This window comes from Onychostoma macrolepis, chromosome 16 (assembly GCF_012432095.1).
Source record: "Onychostoma macrolepis isolate SWU-2019 chromosome 16, ASM1243209v1, whole genome shotgun sequence".
In the NCBI taxonomy this organism is placed as follows: Eukaryota; Metazoa; Chordata; class Actinopteri; order Cypriniformes; family Cyprinidae; genus Onychostoma; species Onychostoma macrolepis.
Genome location: NC_081170.1, coordinates 22,324,081 through 22,346,495, shown reverse-complemented (window position 1 = coordinate 22,346,495; position 22,415 = coordinate 22,324,081). Strand labels below are relative to the sequence as shown.

Genomic DNA, 22,415 nt, shown 5'->3' with positions numbered 1-22,415 from the left:
ATCGCAATTAATTTCAGAAAAAATGCGATTAATTAGTTAATTTTTTTTAATCGATTGACAGCACTAATATATATATATATATATATATATATGTGTGTGCGTGAGTGTGTTATATGTATATTATAGATATGATAGTCATTTTTATTTTTATATTTTTATATGCAACATATAGTATATAAATGTGTATTTAAGTATACATTGTTATATTACATATATATATATATATATATATATATATATATGCATTTGTAATAGTTATGCATGTATCTTTCATTTCTATACAATACAAAGAAATCTATATATTTTTAACACTTTATATAACATTTTATATTATAGATTGTATATTATTTTGTATATACATAAAGGTGTGTGTGTGTGTGTGTGTGTGTGTGTGTGTAAGTATGCATATATACATCACTTTTACAATATATAATTTTAAATATATGAACAGGTCCTTTTTTCTGGACTATGAATTGCTTCTCATACAATATCTCAAACAATATATAGAATGTTACAAATATCAGAGCACATATCAGTTCAACTTTAAATCAGACATCCTAGATCCATAAGCACTGAATCTTTACTAGAGAAATATAAATGTTACTGTTTTCCTAAAGTGCCAGGAATATTGTAGCATTATGGATTTGTTGTCATGTCCGGCGTCCTCTTATTGATGGCAGAAGAATGTGAAAGTAGCTAGCGACCTGGACGTAAAAGATCAGGATTTATAGCCTGGAATCTCTTGAACAATTTTATCAAAAGCCCATTCCAGCGTGGCATTTTTCTTTGGCTCATAAATCAGTGTTGTGAAGCCCCTTTGGTGGACAGTAAGAGGAGATAGATGAGCCGGGGGAGAGGTCAGCGCTGATTTTTCACCTCAGCATCCTGTCATGGGCCTTAGGCAGCTGCTATGCCTTTATGAATTGGTCTTTTACTGACTTGTTGTGTTTTTAATTTGTTTTACTCGGTTTGAGCAAAAGGAAAGGAAAAAAACAGGGGTATTAGGACCTTGCTTATCAAAGCCTGGCTGGAGATAATGTATTGATCGTTGAAGGACTTGTGCGTGCCGGCTGGCCTCTTGTGCAGTATAAAAATTGAACAAACTTTTGACAAATGAGAGAGCAAGACTTCAATTTGTCCATCTCTGAATTGATAAGTAGCACACGATTGTCTCATTTTTCTGTCCGATATATATATCGCTTTGGAAGTTATGCTACAGATTGTATTAGACACTTGCCAGGTGCATGTGTGTGAGAATCAGAATATCACTTTTAATAAATTTTATGGCTGCAATATGTTAATGAAAGTACTGTATGCAACAGACTTTACGCGCCGAGTGTGAATGTGACAGCTTGTGGCCTCTCTTAAAGCTTAACTGATTTATCCCTTCATCCGTCATGGCGGGCCTGTTTGTGGTCAGGCACACACTCTCCCGTCTGATTGAAAGGCCTTCATTTGCTATGCGGGTATGTAAAGCAGAGGACTCTCGCTGACCTTGGCTCTTTGAATGATGTCTGTGAGTGAAGCATCCACAGAAGTGACAGTAGAGTGGAGGCCTAAACCGTCACGACAACCTGCGTTTGAGTGAGTGCAAGTGTAAGCAGTGCTGGTCATGTAGTCGCATTTTTTTATCCACGGCAGACTGCTCTTTAGAAACATCAAAACGACCTATAATAATGGCCCCACTGTTAGATATATGAGCTTATTTTCTGAAATTATCAAAGGATGAGACTGTGTACACTGTAAACAAATGCAACCAGACACAATAAATGGCAAAAAAGAGCTTTAAGTTAGTCATTTATTGGAGTAAAATACTAAAAATTTTACTTTTTAATCTCTGCAGGCTAGCTGTGAAAACATCTAATTTACTGTAAGAAAAATAACCATTTTGCATAAACATAACATGATAGTTTAATTTGAATAGTCGCCATTACTGTGATTAACCTTTGGCAGTTGGGAACTTGGGAGTTTATTAACTTATTAAAGGAATAGTTCACCCAAAAATTAAAATTTTCTGACCAGATGTAGATGCGTTTGTTTCCTCATCGGAACAGATTTGGAGAAATTTAGCATTACATCACTTTCTCACCAATGGATCCTCAGCAGTGAATGGGTGCCATCAGAATGAGAGTCCAAACAGCTAGTAAAAACAAGTAATTCACATGACTCCAGTCCATCAGTTAATATCTTGTAAAGTGAAAAGCTGCATGTTTGTAAGAAACAAATCCAAGATGTTTAAACTTTAACCCGACCAAAATACGAGTCCATAATCCACAATAACTTTTCCTCCATCCCTTGTTGTCCCTCACATCATGAGATTACTTTTTCACTGGAGGACTCATATTTTAGGTTCACTCTTTAAAAATGTCTTTATGATGGATTTGTTTTGTTTTTACAAACACCCAGTTTTTCTCTTCACAAGACTCTCAGTTTGGACTCTCAATCTGACGGCACCCATTCACTGCAGAGGATCCATTGGTGAGAAAGTGATGTAATACTAAATTACTCCAAATCTGTTTGGACAAAGAACTAAACTCATACATTTTCATTTTGGAGGAACTATTCCTTTAACCATTTACTTTCACTTCAATAGTGTTACAGAGCACATCTGCTTTGGTTAAATTGGGGTGAGCATTAGCTGCACAAAATGATTTCTGAAGGATCATGTGACACTGAAGACTGGAGTACTGACTGCTGAAAATTCAGCTTTACCATCATAGGAATAAATAATATTTTTAAATATATTAAAATAGAAAACTGTTATTTTAAATTGTAAAAATATATCATAATATTACTGTTTTACTTTATTTCTGAGATCAATATTTGTTAGGTGTGAACTTTTAGTATGAGTTATCAACCAGGCTCAACAAATAGAATTTTAGATAAAATAAGTAAATATACAAGATATTACTGTAATACAGATACAGAAAATAATTGTGGTTCTACAACACCACAGTCATTTCCTTCTCCTGTTCACTTCTGAAGTCACATATACATTTGTCGCTTGTTTTTAATAAATTGTAGAACTACTGTAGTTTCTCTCTGGTCTCCCACCTGAGGCTCTTTTGAGGTAGTCGGTTAACATTACTGGCATTCCTGTAAGCTTGGCCCGAGGGGAGTTGGCTGCTCAATGGGAATGTATAAGGGCATCTGCCGTGGTATGATTTACTGTTGCTCTTCGTTTGAAGCTGGGGTCAGAGGTTTGTGTGTAGCGGCGGCCCTTGTGATCATCCTCAACCGGTTATGACCAAAGTCAAAGAGTCTGAGAGAGACAAAGATGCATCACTTGTAGGAAGTACCTGTCTGAGCACCCATTTCTATTTTACATACAAGTAAGTAGAGTTTATTTTCGGTTATGTTAATTTTATTCATTGTAATCTTCCAACTAGTTAGCATTTTTCTGCGGCTTTCAACTGAAAAGCGAGGCGTCAAGGATCTGTCTCTCCCAGATGTAGCGTACCGCATCTCCACACGCCACAGACACATGCCAAAACATGCTCCTCTGCTTCATTTGTCTTTTTTCCTTTCCTGTAATTTTTCATGCTAGCTACCTACCACTTACAGCCCAGTAAATTTCCTCCTGGTGAAGCACAGTGACTCAGAATAAGGCCTTCAAAAAGGAACTTTTAAAAACGGCACACCCACAAAAACATGTTAAACATGTCAAAGCACTTTTAACTGTGTGGACAGACTTATCGAAAGATGACATGCAATTTTGAGAGGGCAACAGTGGCAATCCTGGCCCACTTGGTGTAATAAATGAAATAAATCATGACAAATAGATAACATAAAATAAAATAACATTTTTGATTATAAATTTAAAACCCAAATTCTGGAAATGTCGGGACGTTTTTTAAAATTTAAATAAAATGAAAACTAAGGGACTTTCAAATCACACGTGCCAATATTTTATTCACAATAGAACATAGAGTACATAACAAATGTTTAAACAGAAATTTTACACTTTTATCCACTAAATGAGCTAATTTCAAATTTGATGCCTGCTTCAGGTCTCAAAAGAGTTGGCACGGGGGCAACAAAGGGCTGAAAAACCAAGAACTTTTGAAAAGATTCAGCTGGGAGAACATCTAGCAACTAATTGACAAGCAAGTTAATTGACATCAGGTCTGTAACATGATTAGCTATAAAAGGGATGTCTTGGAGAGGCAGAGTCTCTCAGAAGTAAAGATGGGCAGAGGTTCTCCAATCTGTGAAAGAGTGCGTAAAAAGATTGTGGCATACTTTAAAAACAACGTTCCTCAACGTCAAATTGCAAAGGCTTTGCAAATCTCATCATCTACAGTGCATAACATCATCAAAAGATTCAGAGAAACTGGAGAAATCTCTTCGTGAAAGTGACAAGGCCGAAGTCCTTTGTTGGATGCCCGTGGTCTTCGGCCCTCAGACAACACTGCATCACTCATCGGCATGATTCGGTCATTGACATTACTAAATGGGCCCAGGAATACTTTCAGAAACCACTGTCGGTAAACACAATCCGCCGTGCCATCTGCAGATGCCAACTAAAGCTCTATCATGCAAAAAGGAAGCCATATGTGTAAATGGTCCAGAAGCGCTGTCGTGTCCTGTGGGCCAAGGCTCATTTAAAATTGACTGTTTCAAAGTGAAAAAAGTGTTCAGATGAGTCCAAATTTGACATTCTTGTTGGAAATCACGGACGCTGTGTCCTCTGGGCTAAAGAGGAGGGAGACCTTCCAGCGTTCAGTTCAAAAGCCAGCATCTCTGATGGTATGGGGGTGCATGAGTGCATATGGTATGGACAGCTTGCATGTTTTGGAAGGCACTATGAATGCTGAAAGGTATATAAAGGTTTTAGAGCAACATATGCTCCCCTCCAGACGACGTCTGTTTCAGGGAAGGCCTTGTATATTTCAGCAGGACAATGCAAAACCACATACTGCAGCTATTACAACAGCATGGCTTCATAGTAGAAGAGTCCAGATGCTGAATTGGCCTGCCTGCAGTCTAGATCTTTCACCTATATAGAACATTTGGCGCATCATTAAACGAAAAATACATCAAAGATGACCATGAACTCTTCAGCAGCTGGAAACCTATATCAGGCAAGAATGGGACCAAATTCCAACACCAAAATTCCAGAAACTCATAACCTCGATGCCCAGACGTCTTTAAACTGTTTGAAAAGAAGAGGAGATGCTACACCATGGTGAACATGCCCCCGTCCCAACTATTTTGAGACCTGTAGCAGGCATCAAATTTGAAATGAGCTCATTTTGTGCATAAAATTTTACAATTTCTCAGTTTAAACATTTATTATGTGATCTATGTTCTATTGTGAATAAAATATTGGCTCATGTGATTTGAAATTCTTTTAGTTTTCATTTTATTCAAATTTAAACGTCCCAGCATTTCCGGAATTCAGGTTGTATTCTCTCAAAGATCATGTCTATTGTAAAACGTTGTAAAAAAGCATAGCCAGCTACAATAAGGTGTTTCTGTCAAAGAGCAGCCCATAAAATATTCTGTAAATGTCTGTGTATCATCAACTCACTCAGACCACTTCAGCGAATCACAAGATTTCCTTCTCTGCTTTCAATGTCCTAATGATTTCTTTCTCCCATCAAATCAATCAATAGCAAACAAGTCCCACCAGACAGCTAGATAACTGTTGGGATTTGATGAGTCAATCAACAGGGGGAAAGAAAAGCACTCCAGTCTCCAATGTACCTCCAGACCACCTCCACACGCATCTGCCCAGTCTGGTTTAGCAGGCTGGCCACAGCAAAACTGAATTTTCATAAGGAGAGTAAAAGGCTGTGATTGCAGCAAGCATCTTCGTCCCAGCCGGAGCTCAAGGCCTCATCTACCGTCATCAGACAGGACAGACGTAAATACTGAGGCGCAATCAACAAACAATCTTCATCTGGGCAGCAGGAGAATAATCACCAAGCTGAACTTTACAAAAAATTAGGATATCATGGAACAAATGTTCACATGATTTGCAAGAGATGCAAATTAGGATCTGCATCATAACAGAAACATTTTATACTATGCAAATGACAATGCATTTGTTGTAATTTTTTTTGTTTGTTTGTTTTTGTATTGTTCTGTATAAGATAATGACCTTGCAATTGATTCAAAGAGAAGACAGACAATAAATCCAAGACCCAAATTCCCATTATATACTTAAAGGTTCCAAAAGGAGGTTTTCACAGTGATTCCATTGAGGAATATTTTTTTTTTTAGTTCCCCAAATAACATTTTAGCTAGCTTTGCAGGAAGAACATTTTCCTTCTTCCACTATAAAAAAAAAAAACCTTCGTAGAATGGAAAGGTTCCCTGGATGTTAAAGGTTCTTCATGAAACCATAGATAAAGAACCTTTATTTTTAAAAGTGTGTATTGGATTGTGTGAAGAACATTGGAATTATCTAATGAAACTTTTGTGGAATGGAAAGGTTCTATGGATGTTGAAGGTTCTTCATGGAATCATAAATGCCAATAAAGAACCTTTATTTTTAAGTGTATATTGGAATGCGTGAAGAATATGTTAACATTATAATGAACGTTTTCCATAAAGAATGTTTTGTGGCACAAAAAGTTACCATGAATGTTAAAGGTTCTTAATGGAACCATAGGTAAATAAACTTTATTTTTAAAACTGTATATTGGAATGTGTGAAGAACATTGTAATAATCTAATGAACTTTTTGTGGAATGGAAAGGTTCCCTGGATGTTAAAGGTTCTTCATGAAACCATAGGTAAAGAACCTTTATTTTTTAAAAGTGTGTTGGAGTATGTGAAGAACATTGTAATAATCTAATGAACCTTTTGTGGAATGGAAAGGTTCTAGGGATGTTGAAGGTTCTTCATGGAATCATAGATGCCAATAAAGAGCCTTTATTTTTTAAAGTGTATATTGGAACGTGTGAAGAACATTTTAATAATATATTAAACCGTTTCCACTATAAGAAATCTTTTGTGGAATGAAAAGTTTCCATGGTTGTTGAAGGTTCTTCATGGAACAATAGATGCCAATAAAGAACCCTTACTTTTAAAAGTGTCTATTAGAACATGTAAAGAACATGTTAATAATCTAAATGAACCTTTTGTGTAATGGAAAGGTTCAATCATGGATGTTAAAGGTTCTTCATGAAACCTTAGATGCCACTAAAGAACTTTTATTTTTAAAAGTGTATATTCGAGTGTGTGAATAACATTTCAATAATCTAACGAACCTTTTGTGCAATGGAAAGATTCCATGGATATTGAAGGTGCCAATAAAGAACCTTTATTTTTAAAAGTGTATATTTGAGCATGTGAAAAACATTTTAATAATCTAATGAACCTTTTGTGGAATGGAAAGGTTCCATGGGTGTTGAAGGTTCTTTATGGAATCATAGATGCCAATAAAAAACTTTATTTTTAAGAGTGTATATTGGAACGTTTATCGTAATGAGTAAAAAAATGACACACACACACAATGAAAAAAAAAAAAAGAATATGAATGAAATCTGTTAAGGTATCAGATTGGTAAATGTGACCATCAATACCCATCTTGGTGTTATTCAGTGCATGAACCGCTTTCAGTCTGAACAGAACACTTTCTATAGGCAGCGCTGGTAAATTGGGGTGCGGGGATGGTCTAATTGCGGAAAACTCCGGCTAGCTGATTGTGATTTCAGTGTGCCCACAAAGTGTTAAATTACAGGCATCCTCAACCCAAAGCAATGGACCTTTTGATGCTGGTTGCTTGGCAACAACTAATTTAAGCTGGCTTTGTGTGATATGGTACTTTTTTTATTTGGCTGGAAAAAAGGAAAATTGTTTTGCACATCCGCATCCCTGGGGAGAACTCACAGGGGATTTGGAAAGCCGGAGGGGTTAGAAATTAGCCAGTCTTTAGATATTAAGAGTGTAAAAAACAAAAAAACAGGAATTTGGAGGGCAAGAATGAACAAACTATCTTAAAAGGCTCAGTGTATTGTAAAGCACTGAATGTTAGAACTTAGAAAGACTGCAAACTGCTTTAAAAACAGCTTTGACTTGCTAATATAATTGAGTAGATCCTGAGATAATGGTAAAGATGAATGACTTCATTCATGTCAGAGTGCCAAGCACTCATTTAGATAGTCAAGGCAAACACTGATGCATTTTTGGTTTGATTTTGCCCAATATCAAACACAAGAAACTGCCTAAGAAACCAGAACTCTTTGGTTAACGTTTCAAAACGAGAGATATTTGTAAAATGACAGCAGATGAAACCTCGTAAAGAAAGAGAAGAGTGCGGTTTCTCCCATGCAGCAAAGCTGTGAAGACTGTCATTAAGAGCAGTGCCCTATTGAAATCTAAATTCACTGGAATCATTAGAGGCTTGGACCTCCTTCTTCCTCTCTTGTCATTCATTGGGCAGGAAACCAGATGACTGCTGGGAAATAAACAGCACATCAGTGACTCGGCATTAATGTAAGACAGATAAGAGACTTTCAAGCGTCTTAGAACTATATAATTAGCCATTGCTTTCTTAGCATTTGAATGGGCACTTAAACTTTGAAAGCTCTCATTGTCTTCAGTTACTGCCCTATACTCTTAGCATCAGTTAAGCCTTCCATTCAAGAGGAAATCAAAGGTCCCAACATTAAAATTAAGGACAAGAAGCCTTGCTTTTGTAAATCAAAGACATTTGGCTCTTTTTTGTTTTGTTTTTGCATCTGTTTATTGTTATTTTAATGGATTACTTTCAAAGGTGTCAAAGTGAAGATAACGGAGATGCTGTCTCGCAGCGCACTACGTGTAGCCAAATGACAGGAAGACCTGTGTACATAGTGTGTGAGAACAACTCCTAGGAAAATAAAATATCATAGGAGAAAATGAAAAGATAGTTTGCATTAATAACTGATTTCTATTCATGCTGGTTTCATTTAGTTTTTAAAAAACTTTTATACTGTTTTGAAAAGTTTCAATTTATTGAAAAGTCATGTGGCGTAACCATCAAGTAAAATTTTATATTATATTTTTTCTATTCCTTGAATACATGTGAGCACACGTGTCAATGTTTTTTTTTTTAAATAGATTTATTTTTCATGTAGAAAGTATATATATATTAATTTATAAGAGTTATTCATTTATAAATATCATTGCACTTTTAAGGCAATGATACCACATGACTTTCATTTTAACCCAAACATCATAACTTGACATAATTTCTTCCATTTCTGCTTGTTGGTCGCACCACATGACTTTGATTTGAACAAATATTCAAAACAATATTCAATATTAACAAAATTTTGAAATGTGAATGAGACTGAAGCTTGTTACTAACCTCATTGCTCTGCTTAGAAAAATGGATTTTGTTATTCAACAAAAAAACATTACTTTGACTAATGATATTTTAAAACTTTTGTTAATATTGAATAAAAGATTATGCCAAATAATGAATTAATAAATTAGGTTTTGAATTAAAGCGACTTGACCATAATAGCATATACTGTAGTACATCACATCTAATACACGTGATCAGGTGGTCAGTGCTGATGAGCTACAACAGCGAGCAAACACAGCAACAGAGTCCCTTCACTGCCATACCATCTGCGTTCCCCGCTACCCTGCTCCGCAGCTACCAGCACCCACACGGCACTAATGATAGAGGACAACTTGTCATTGTGTCCCGAATATGACTCCCGTCGCTATTTATCATGACCTCCCACAGCCCTGCTCTTGTCAGGACCAGACACGGCTGAGAGCTGCATTTCCCGGGCCGTGGTTTGGCGGACTCAGTGAAGGACTGGATTATTAGTGCCTAATGATGGGGTCAGCTACAGGACAAAATCTGCTTAGAAAGCTGGTGCTCCTGTCTCAGACCTGCTGCTGATGGCAGAACTAATCATGTGTGAAAAGCCACCATGTTGTGGTGGCATCGGTGCTATCCCGTATTGCTTTAGGGGCCCACAGGACAGGGGAGCACGAGGAAACGTTGGAATGTGGATGTCAAAATGTGAATGAGACTGAAGCTTGTTACTAACCTCATCTCTCTGCTTAGAAAAATGGATGTTTAGAGTGTTTAAACTCATATTAGATTAAAAATCTGGGTACAACCAAATTGATTCAATACAATAAACCAAAATCACACTATGAAAAATAAGAAAAAAACTTTTAACATTAATACTTATGTGAATATCACATCATAACTATTCAACCACTTTACTGTGTGAACATTATAAACAGTATTGTAACTATTTTTAAACATGCTTACAACATTTAACACATAAGAATGGAGGAAAAACACTTCCTGATACTCGAACAGTATAGTATGGGGCTGGCAACTGCAAGAACATGTGTGAACTGATAAAAATCAAAATCAATGCAAGTTTTTTCGGATAAAAGCATGTGCCGAATGCATGCATGCAAATACCATGTTCCATGAAGACATTTTGTAAATTTCCTCGATATCAAAACCTAATTTTTGATTAGTAATATGATTATCAGATTCCAGATTATCAAATAGTTGTATCTCGGCCAAATATTGTCCGATCCTAACAAACCATACATCAATGCAAAGCTTATTTATTTCAAAAAGTTGACCCTCATGACTGGTTTTGTGGTCCAGGGTCACATATATGTTTGGAATATGAGCATGAGTAAATAATGCATTTTTATTTTCATTTCTGGGCTAACCTTTCCTTTAAGAATGCAAGGTTTAAACAAACAGCCATAGGTAAATATCTCTGTAACAAGGTGCTGAAATACAAAGTGATAAAACATGTTGAACACTTCACTCGCCATTTGATTTGCAGCGTTCCTTAATGACGTGACACTCAACAATCTGATTTCATCAGCACTTAAAGTCCCACTGAGCATGAGATTACAGCACATTGACAAACATGCAGGGAGGATGCCGAGAGTGACCGGGGGGCTTCAAATTAAATTACATGCACATTTCAAACTCTCAATGGGAGGCCATCGGGAATTAGAGCATGTGATGGATGACACTGCCTCCCAAAATCTGCCGAAAGACACTAGCTGTAGCTCTTCCTGCTCTTTGGAAAATGTCCTCTTAGCTTTTGGTGCTAATGAAATGGTTAAATAATCCATTTTGCTTTTGTATTAGTTATTTCATGTTTGTGTTTTGTCAAAGTATCACAGGAATTTTCTCGGGGACTGCACTAATAATTTCCCGTTGCTCTAGAAACACCTTCACAATCCACAGATCTCAGTCAGTGGAGTTAAATTAATGACTTTGAAGTGTGATGCTGACATACATTACAAACAATTGATTCAAGTTCCAATTACCCTGAGCCGCGAGAAGCTCTCTTTGACCCATTTAAAAACACACTATCAAAGCAACCTTTCATAAGCTCTTTGGGTAATCACTGTATAATGGCTTGAGAACTTACCTAATGGCACACATTTTCTCTTTTTCTCTCTCTCGCGCACATTAAGTGTTGTTTTAGACAATAGAAAACGTAGATATTCCAAGGTATTCAGCACTACATTGTGAAAGAGTCAATAACTAGCGACACATCTGATTTTATTGGATTTTTCAGCAGCTACTTTCAAAACACCGTAGCTTTTTTAAGTATGCCACAAGGTAGGCCTACTGTAATCAAACATGCTTTCACTAATTCTCAATTCAGTTACATTTAATAAAGCTTTATTGGCAAGACAATTGGAATATAGTATTGGCAAAGCATAGTATCTTTATCTATAGTAGTGAAGTCTGATTCAGCAAATCATTTGGTTTTGGATGCTGTTTTTAACATTCAGAGATTCATTTGTATGCATTTATGTAGCAAAATGCATATTTAGTTAAGTACTGCTGTTTATCTCTGTCTCTGATTAAGTGGTTTTAGTTGTGTTTGTTTGTTTCGTTTAGTGTAAATTTATGTATTCAAGTTGTCATCCTAAATGAGATATAGTTTTCGTGCCAGGAAAATACTCCTATTTTAATAATAATAATAATAATAATAATAATAAATCACATTCTCATAAATATTAGAAAGAGCTTGAGAGTCAATGTTTTTCTTAAGGTTTAGCTTAACTGCTTTAAATTGTGAATTCTGAAAAGCTCAATCCAATTTCATGAAAAAAAAAAAAACATTTTCGTATTGTACAATGTGATTCACATAGAACATACAAATCGTAAGAAAACAAACAAATGCGACTATAAATTCAAAAATATTCACCAAAACGTAAAATACTTCTAAATTACAGTGTGTTGAAGTAGCTTGTAGCCTAACACTTCTTTTCTTTACTTCAAATAAATGTCATAGATCCATAGAATGATTAAAATATACATTTTAGTCTGAATTCATAAGATCGACAAAGGAAATAAGGATGTAGGCCAAGAATGACACCAGATTTTGCGACCAGCAGTAGCAGGTTCAAAAGGCATTGTGTGATTTTTTGGCAGTTTGGCTAATTAGCATCAGCATTGTATCACAATGGAAGGACAAACTTTTGTTGTCGGCACTGAATGCTTTTCCCTATTGATCTTTTAAATGTTTCATGTGATATCTATAATATTATTCTTGAAACCACGTACGAAGAAGCTAAAGTCTCTAGTAAAAAAAGTTTAAAATACATTTATTTCATGCTAAGTATAGTTCAAAGCTATTAACCTATATTTACTGACATATTGCTCAAGACCTGCTGATATAAAAATTATAATTCAACTTTATTTGGAGTTCTACTTGTGCACAATGCACGTTTCTTAATATTAAGCCTAAAATATGTTTTAATGTTACTATTGATGAGAGCTGTATGATCTTATATATCGGTCTTTAAATCTTAAAAAGATATTTAAAGTGTACCTTAAGTGTTCCTTACTTGCAATAGTTCCACTTTAGCACAATCAAATATCCTTCAGTATATCTTTAGTTGGACATCAGCACTACTTTTGCAAAATTAAAGTGCATTAAGTACAAAATGATTTGTTTCAGTTTAGCACACTTTAAGTATAATCAGATTAGTATGCTAATTGCTGGGTATTTTTATTAAGCACATCAAATATGTAAATGTATCTGTAGTATACTTAGCATGAAATAAATGTATTTCAAATACATTTTAGTATATTTATTTTTCACTAGGGGGTAGAGCTTGTGACATAATGTTTACATCAAATGAGATCTAAAAATAACTATAAAATATTGGTGAGCTGACTTTAAATCTCTTTCTCTGCCATTCACTGAACAAATCAATGAAAACACTGTAGTTATTAAACTCCATCCCAGCCATGTTAAACTGCCACCTGATACAGTTCATGATCCGGGAAGGTCCAGTCTGCCTCTGGCCACACTGGTCACACAGCAGCTGCCCAGGACTGAGGCAATTTGCCCATTTTAGCTCCCTGCGAGTTTGTGCCTGTCAGTGGGTTAGTTTTGTTCCCGAGGCCAATTAGCGAGCCCTACCTTAGCCTGCAGCTAAAAGGCTACTAATGGGAGGATGTAGAGCACTGGGGGAATTCACCTGAGAGGTGTGGAGAGATCCCCACAGAGCTTTAATTTGAGAGGAAAGGGAACGTGGGGATGGTGGATGGGGGGGATAGAAGACCTTAGAAGTTTTTGCACTGGGCTTCATTGTTACTGCTGGTCGTTTGATCTTAAAATAATTTACTTAATAATCTCACAGCGGGAGCAATAGGTGCTGCTCGATTAGGCTGCCAGGTTTGTGAGAGAGCGTTTAAAGGGGGCGCAGGGGAGAGATACACAGGGAACAGGGGGGATTAAACCATTTGGTTTGGTTCCTATGGGAACAAAAATCCTAGCATCATGGTTTTTAGAGATTTCAGTGTTTCAGCCCTAAGTCCATATTTAAGAGTAACATATTTCAGGGGTTATAAAGGAAATTGTTATTGGCTACAGTATTTCCTCTACTATTTCTGCTATAAATATGCAAACTTTTTAATTAACACCAACTGGAAGATATAGTGATATATACATTTTTTACCCACAATTCATTTTATGAGTCCAGCGGATTCAAGATTCTCACTCTGTGTGTTTTTCAATAAAAAATAAAATAAAAAGTTACTGAGAGGTTTTTGTGTGTTTACATATTTATTTTTCCCCCTTTATAAGCATTTTAATAAGCATTTTTTTTTTTTTTTAATAAATAATTTTAAATCTGTGGCCCCCTTGAAAGCCTGCTGAGGCCCCCCAGTGGGCCCTGACCCCCTTCTTGAGAAAATATTTAGCTAAATTTTTAGAATACTTTTATATTATTATTATTAGTAGTTATAACTTATAATTTTATATATTTTATTTTTAATCAAATATTTTAACATAAAAAAATTAAAAATGCTTTAGTTTAATATACAATTATACATTTTATATTTAATTAATGAGAAAAAAAACAACTAAACAAAAAAGTGTCATGTTTTCCTCACCCAAACTGACCCAATGAAATATCAGTATATGGTGCTTCAGTAATAGTCTGTGGCTTCTGTCCTGCAAACAGAGGGTAATCGCAGTAATGATGGGGCCCTATAAGCAAACTCCTGCCCCATCATTTACTTCAACCCAAATCTTAACCACAGGCCTCTTTTCATCATTAGTTTTTATGAAACTAGATGAACTGCAATTATATTTAATGGGAAAAGTTAAAAACTCATTTTCATTTCATAGAGGAAATTGAATGAAATGCAGGTTATTGATTTGACTCATGCTCGCAGTGTTTTGTGCTTTTAGTTTCGTGTCAGCTGTATGTGGCAATGCCTACATTATGCTGTTTGAAAAAAACAATTGTCTTGTTTCTTTAGGTTAGTTTAACCGTAACAAATATGTAGAAATGCACATTTTTGAGTATTCAGATGCTCAGCTTCATCCGAATGGGAGATTGTAATTGTTACAAACAATATAAGGCAGCACAATTACATACATATCCATGATGAATATGCATAACAAAGACCAGCTGTGTGTATTGCATTGGAATACAGAAAAATGCAAATGTGTCTCAATTCAGTGGCTCCAAAAGGGAGAGTAGACCCATAAAGAGACGGTGACCTTAGGCAGTGTGGTCACCAAGGCCAACTAGGAGAAAAAGTCCAAGGTTGCTGAGGTCATTAGCCTAGAAAGGCTGTTTCCCATAATTGGCATAAATGCCTTCAATCAAATGCAGAGAGTAGAGCGCTGACCTCTGTCCCTTATGATAGGCACAGGATGGGGGGCTGGAGCAGTAATGCGCCCATTACAAGCTAGTGAAGTCCAGGTGAATTGGTGTTGCCATTTACAGCACACCCCCCTGGCATACAGACAGAAATAGAGGAAAAAAGGGAGGATTGAGGGGAGGGAAAGGGGAAGACAAGCTCTTATATCACTGTTACTAAATCAGAGCGAGGGACTGTGAATGCAAACCAGACTGTTTGTATCACATCATGACAGTGTGGTGAAAACATTGATTTGGGAGTCATTCAGTGGTGTAAAACGTAAAAACAGCAAGTGGCAGAATATATATATATATATATATATATTAGTGGTTTGCAGCAAAGCCATTATCTGTATCTGTATCCTAACAATTTTGATGTATAGAAATGGTGTGTCGGGCCCATTTATAGTTTCCATTTTCAATTTAGCAAATATGCCTTGTATAATTCATAAAATGACTTCTTTTTAATTACAAATTTTATGTGTAATGAAGCTAATGCATGTAAAATATATGCTTTGATTAATCTCAGTGACTCGACTCTTTTGAATCAGTTCACCAAAAAGCTTCATTCAAATTCTTTGCATCATTACGCCAGAAGGTAGCGACAATTGAATTTTTGGGAAGTGAGTCTTGGATAATTTACTCAACTGATTTGGGACAAAAACCTTTATGTCTGAACAAGTTATCCTTATCCTTTAATAAACTTTATTAAGAGACTAAGAAACATGATCCCAGAAATATATTCTAAAAACATTTTGCTAAGGTTCCCATTAAGTTATGAAAATGTTATTTCTGAGTTTTTTTTGTTGTTGTTGTTTTAAATGTTTTATTTTATTATTTTGTTTTTTTAGACAAACATTAAATGGATAGTTCACCCAAAAAAGTCAGTATTTTTGTATTCTTTGCATTCAAAATGTATTCTTGTATCTTTATAAAACTGATATCACATGGACTATTTAACAGTGTCCTTACTACCTTTCTGGGACTTGAGCAAGTCAGTTGCGTTGCTGTCTATGCAGGGTCAGAAAGCTCTCGGATTTCATCAAAAATATCTTAATTAGTGTTCTGCAGATGAACAAAAGTCTTACAGGTTTGGAATGACATGAGGGTGAGTAATTAATGACAGAATGTTTGAAATTGAACTAACCCCTTAAGGCAACATTACAATTTATTATTTTGCAAACCTTAAAGGAGTGTTAGTTTTGAGCTTTCTTTGAACATTCTGAAAAAAGTAGTAACATTTATAATAATTAGATGAATGTCCAACTAAAACGTTTCATAAATACAATGTATTTTTAGAATTAAAAAGTTTTTGTGCAAACGTTTTCAGAATGTTATTAAAGACCAGATAACTTTGAATGAACATTCTATTAATGTTATTGGAAGAACGTTTGTTCATAACTTTGAGAGAACCTTTTTCTGGAACTTTAGCCAAAGTTCTGAGAATGCTCATTGTTAGCTGGGTTGTTGTATCGTTTAAAACTTTAACATGGACATTTCAAAAAGGTTTACTTTACTTTTAGGCTAACAATTAGGCTTTCTGAGATGCACACGATAACAGGACACTCAACATGTCCGTTCAATTTGAACTTGAAATTTCCGTTCATAAGGCTCACACTTTAGTAATATTGGCTTCACAGACTCACCATGTACTGTCATTTTAAACATAAAAACATCACTTTTTAGATAATTGGTCAAATGAATAGTTTTATTATTTGGTAGATTTCATTGTTTGTTTTGAAGTCATTACTTTCTGAGCAAGGTGTTTGACTTACTCTTAATATGGTATAGGACTATGATATGTATATAACACATGTATGAATTCAGATTATTAACTATATATTCAGATATAACATTCTAGTAAAATAACAGAATTTTTCTTTATGTATCTTTGAGAAAACATTCTATTTATTGTCTGCCTGTGGCAATACAGACATAAAATGTTGTTTTTCTAAGTTAGGCAGGAGGTTTAGTGATTAGTTTATGTTAAGATGAGATTTATGTATTTTCATGTAAGGACAAAACTCCCTTAGAATGTAGTCATCGATGCCAAAGTGTTTCATTCACAACCCTGCTGGCAAATCTTACACAACTATGTGGTTGCGGCTCTAAAAACACAATGACATCTTCACTCCACAATCCACAGGCAGAACTTTAAGATGCTGCTGGCAAAGTCTGGCTTTATACTCACAAAAGATGAGCACTTGAGTCTTTAGTTCCCTTGTAAAGTGGACACCATTGCGGGAAGTGCATACTGAAGAGGAAAGCAAACAGTCAACGGCATTAAATTACCATTCAGATGAACTCATAAATGTAGAAGACTAAGGCCTGGTTTGTGAATTTTTACTGTTATAAGGCTTAATGTTTTGTTGACATTCTGTAAAAAAAAAACTTGTTAAGCATTTCCTTTAAAGTGATTGGAAATCTGTTATTGTACTGGAGAATTTAAGAGTAAAAATGAAACAGCTTATCATGACAATGATTCACATCAAGCATCTGAAAAACCTGTCCAAGCCAGAAGGGTTATTTGAGTACATGTTTTTCATCCAGCAAACACTTAAGCAATTTAGAGTAAGCTTTCCTTTAGAAACACTCTTTATAAAATAGGAAAATAATTTTAGACTTTGGCTGCGGTTAGATAGCAGAGTCTACTTTGCAGTCTTGGATGAATTTTTTAAACATTTATTGACCCATCCTCTTCGGGCAGTAAAGCCAGAGTGCAGAATGTGTCGGGATCACGGGGTGTGCATATTAAAACTTTTATACTGGCCTCAGAAGCACCTCTGATCTCTCTGTACTAAGTGCCGGGCTGCAAGGTCGTAAATCACGAGCTGTGAGAGGAATATCTCATCGGCTGCCAGCGTTGGGCCGCCTGCGCTGGGATTAAGGAATCAAAAGGCCACATATAGACTAATGCCACACAGGCCCCTGAGAAATCTGAGACAAAACGGTTCAACGCCACAGACCCTGCACCCCACACTCTGTCATCCCAAGGGGGGAAGCTGGCAATAGGGCCTATAAGGTATCTGCATATGCATAAATTGCAAAAAAAAAAAAAAAACATTTAATTGGAACTGACTGATCATAAGACTCGCAGATGCAAGCTTATGCACCTCATTTAACGAGTGAGTAAAAAGCAGAATTTGTTTACTAAAAAACTGAGATGCATAATCTCTCAATGAGGCCTATGATAGTTCAGTTCCAAAAGTAAAAACATGTGCTGATTGAAATACAATTGAATACAATATTTGGCAATTAAATAAGCAATTATTTGTAGGATGGTCCTTTTTGACAGGGAACACAAGAAGTGTAACAAAGGAAAAAATTTAAATAAAATAAATAAATGGTTTCATCATTTAAAGGTATAAAAAAACAATCATGTTAAAGGTTAAAATAACTTGAAAGGTTGAATAGGCTACTACTTATTACATGTGTGATAATGCACTTGGTTTATGAGGAACGGTATCCTGTTTTAATCTTCTTTAAGGTCAATAGGGTAGCACCAGTCTTTTGGGGGTTTATTAAAAAGGATAAAGCTTCCCACTAGACACATGCGGCCAATGTTTTCCCCGTGGGAATGCTCAAAATCCTTGTATCGGTCTCTTTATCTACTCTCCACACATACAAATACTAATATTTGCTCCATGGAGTTAATTATGACATTATGGTTTATGTTAGCATGTGCTATTCTAACATTATTGACATTTTGAAACTCTTGGAAATTTCTTTCCAGCCTCAAGGAAATATACAGTATATCATACAGATCCCAAACAGCAGACGGTTTGCTCAGCAAAGGAAGGAATACGTTGCAACTCGCCGTCCAAATGAATAAAAAAGGCGTTTATTACCTTTCCAAGTGGAGCACTTCAGTCTGCCATATCTTAAGTGAGGAACACTTAAAACAAGTAAAGCGAGATAAGCAGCGGTTGTTGAATGGTTACTTCCTCTCGACCCCTGGGAGGACGTATCCATCAACAGATGCCCTCGGGTGGAGGATAACAAATTTGTTCTTTTATGAAGCTTGCATAACACCGCAGGGGGACTCATAGGACGGCCGCATGTGGCCGGATATCGCATTCTGTTCAGTTCAAACGACATTCCCATGGTTTCCAAGAGTGTTAACGCCAGGAGCGAGTGACTTCCATTGGAAATATGTGACGTGCTTCGGCACGAAGTTTCAGAACACTTGCTAGAATCAGTGGCTGTGTCTCAAATCACTGGAAATCGGAATATTAGGCTACTCCAGTTAGCTTTGGCAACGACTAAGCAAAACAATATTGAGGACATAATACATAAACAGGCAAATTATGTCATATAAATTATTTAGTAGCCTATAGGCAATTTGTAAAAGAAAAAAAAAAGTCGCAACCGAATGAAACCTGTTAAATAATAATAATAATAATAAATAGGCCTATATATATATATATATATATATATATATATATATATATATATATATATATATATATATATTTGGCACAGTAAAACTGATATTGTATTATTAATTTATTTAATATTATATAAGAACTGAAAACAAGGTTTATAAAATGCAATCATTTTGAGAGTTGCAGCTGGCTGCGACGCAAAAGTGCCGGACTTTTACTAGTTCCCCTAGTTTTTATATTGACTTTTCATGCTTAAATATGTAGCTTAGATTTAATAAACTATAAATTTCTGTGGGAAACTGTTCCCAAAAGGAGGGCAGAACTGTAAGGACCCTACAGTGCTCATCAAGCAGTGTGATCAGGCACAGCACGTCTGGTTTGTCGGCAGCAGACAGCGCTCATTAGTGTGTTTCAATGGTCCAGGCCCCTAGAGGGCATTATTGGTGCACTCACGTGAAAGTCAGCAGAGACCTTCTGAAGAATTAATTTTAACACACCTCACAGTTACACAACCTGTGAACAATCTTCAATTGTGCAACAGTGGAAGCGTGTGAGTGAGACATACAGTAAGAATTTAACATACAATGTGCATCTAATCCTCAGTTGTGGAGTTTTATTATTTTTTTTATGTCTAATGATTTATTATTATTATTGTTTTATAATCCTATTCTTTCAATTATAATATCAGTTAGAAATTTTAAGAATGTTACAATACAAATTCTCAATAATATCACAATAGACATGCATCATCAGTTGGGTCATTCTGGTTGTGCAGTACAGTTTTCATTTCATCATAATGTATTCATCATAATGTATTGGATGAAATAAGAAAAACTGATTTTAAGGATGTAAATAATATCAGTTAATTTGTTTCAAAATCGCGATGAATTTAGCTTAGATGAATATAGTTTTGCTAACTTAGATGAAATAGCTTTGGTGATTTGAGATACAGTAGGCTTAGATGTTGTCATTTTTTTGCCATGTTATTAAGAACTTCATGAATGAAAAATATTTTAAAGAAATATTACAGACATCTCTTAATTTTTGATGTGTATAGTATAATATTTTACTTTGTGGAAAACCACAGCACAAGCATCCAAGCATTAGTAAGTGTTAGCAGTGGATTTTGATGTTTGGTAGGTTCACACACACACACACACACACACACACACACACACACACACACATATATATATATATATATATATATATATATATATATATTCTGTTGGGTAACACACTTTTATTTATTCATTCATTCATTTGTTTGTTTATTTGAATAATCACGTTGTAATAAAGTCTCATACCTTCTTGAAGAAACAATTCACTTTTAAGTGTTATTGGGCATGACCCTGCATGAAATAAATTAGCCAGATGTGGAATGGTACGTGGAAGTGCGCGAGTCAGTGAATTCTTGAGAATGTAACAGTTTTTCAAAATAGCCTAACTTACTTACAGTTTTTGGAAATTGGAATGTTTACAGTTTGTGAACACTGAAGCGTGCGAGTTTGTTCTGTTACTAAGTCAAATTGACTATATTCGTTTAATCGCTGATGTTGACAAGTTGAACAAACATTTTGGTCATGACTGACGTGTGGCCTGGGTGGAGGGGTACATGTAGCATGTTGGATGGTAACCAAGGAAACTGGACGCTGTACCGCCCCTTTTTATACTTTCACTGAATGAAATCTTTTCAGCTTGCAAGAAACTGAACGCGCGACATGTAAACACGTGACACTTATTGCGTTCCACCTGCTTTAGAAAATACGCATCAACTTTTTGTTTTGAGGGCATCAAATATGTCTGAAGAGGAAGAAACAGCGTTTTCCGAAGACCCCAGGGTGCAGTATTTAGGCGAGATACTCTGCCGGATGCTCAAACTCGAAACTGATGCGTGGGAAAAATTTGTCAATGTTGAAAAAAATGAAATACTTTTTACAACGTTTTTCGAAACGCGAATTAGACTGTTATTTTTCAGCGTGACGACGTCCAATGTTCTAACTGTTTCTACAGAGGTAAGTGAGCAAAAAGGCCTTGTGTTTACATTACGTTTTAATGCTAATATAGGTCTGTTCAGTGCATGCAAAATTATAGACCACAGGTGTGTTCCTTTAATACTATACAGCAACAATAACCCGTTGTTTTATGTGTACACTTTAGGTTTGTCATCTCTCTAAAGACAAGAATGTTTACATTCTCAAAAAAGGAAATTCCCCCATCCTGCCAGAAACCTGTAGGAGTTCTTTACTCTTTGGGGTGCTGTCACCCTCCTTTCTGCCACAGCTGTCAGACACCATGGAGAAGGTAATGAACACTTGTAGACCCCAAAGTCCACAATTGTTTGATTTGCTGTCAAAAAAAGTAAATAAATACACAAGGAGACTGAATATTAGCAGGAACACCCACCATTTCTTTTCTTTTCTTTTACTTTTCTTTTCTGTTTTGAGCAGAAGTGAATAGAAGTACATAATTTGAGCATATAATTTACAGTGATAAACATTGGTGTGGTGCATGCAGTTGAGTCCATGGTCATCAGCCTGTACAAATGCCTGTAAAATTTGTCAATATTTTGCATCAAGGTCTGTCTGCCGCTTCTGTCAAACAAGAAGAATCACCAAATGTGGCCGATTATACTATCACAGGATGTGAGGCAACACACAGAGAATTTACAAAGCAAGGTCACAGTGGTGAGGGGACAGTATTATGGAAAAACCGTCCTTCCTGTTCCTGCAATCACAGAATGGACAGAGCAGTGTCAAGAGACAACAATCACACTGTATGAATGTTTTTTTGTTTGTTTGTTTGGGAATAATATACAAAACCGTTCAATGGTTTGAAGTCAGTACATTTTTTTAGAAGAAATGTATACTTTTATATAGCAAGGATGCAATAAATTGATCAAAAGTGGCAG

At 35.7% G+C, this 22,415-nt stretch overlaps 2 protein-coding genes across 3 annotated transcripts in view; one reads left to right on the top strand and one right to left on the bottom strand.

Annotated features, from left to right (window-relative positions):
- The window catches only part of sp8b (sp8 transcription factor b), a 63,854-nt gene extending 44,603 nt beyond the window's left edge, over positions 1–19,251 (bottom strand). The window contains exons 1-3 of one of the 2 annotated variants that reach the window (XR_009266370.1): positions 18,968–19,251; positions 17,311–17,373; positions 3,055–3,262 (exon numbers count right to left, since the gene is read on the bottom strand). The gene's annotated coding sequence lies outside the window, so the exon portion shown is untranslated. Of the gene's footprint in view, positions 1–3,054; positions 3,263–17,310; positions 17,374–18,967 lie in introns of those variants that run through there. The other variant, XM_058746930.1, reaches the window with a different exon arrangement.
- Positions 19,252–21,182: 1,931 nt separating this feature from the next.
- si:dkey-233k19.3 (dynein axonemal heavy chain 11) overlaps positions 21,183–22,415 on the top strand; it is a 73,945-nt gene continuing 72,712 nt past the window's right edge. The window contains exons 1-3 of the mRNA XM_058746703.1: positions 21,183–21,519; positions 21,665–21,808; positions 22,084–22,280. Of these exons, the coding sequence (XP_058602686.1) occupies positions 21,304–21,519; positions 21,665–21,808; positions 22,084–22,280 (557 nt within the window). The 5' untranslated portion in view covers positions 21,183–21,303. The remainder of the gene's footprint in view (positions 21,520–21,664; positions 21,809–22,083; positions 22,281–22,415) is intronic.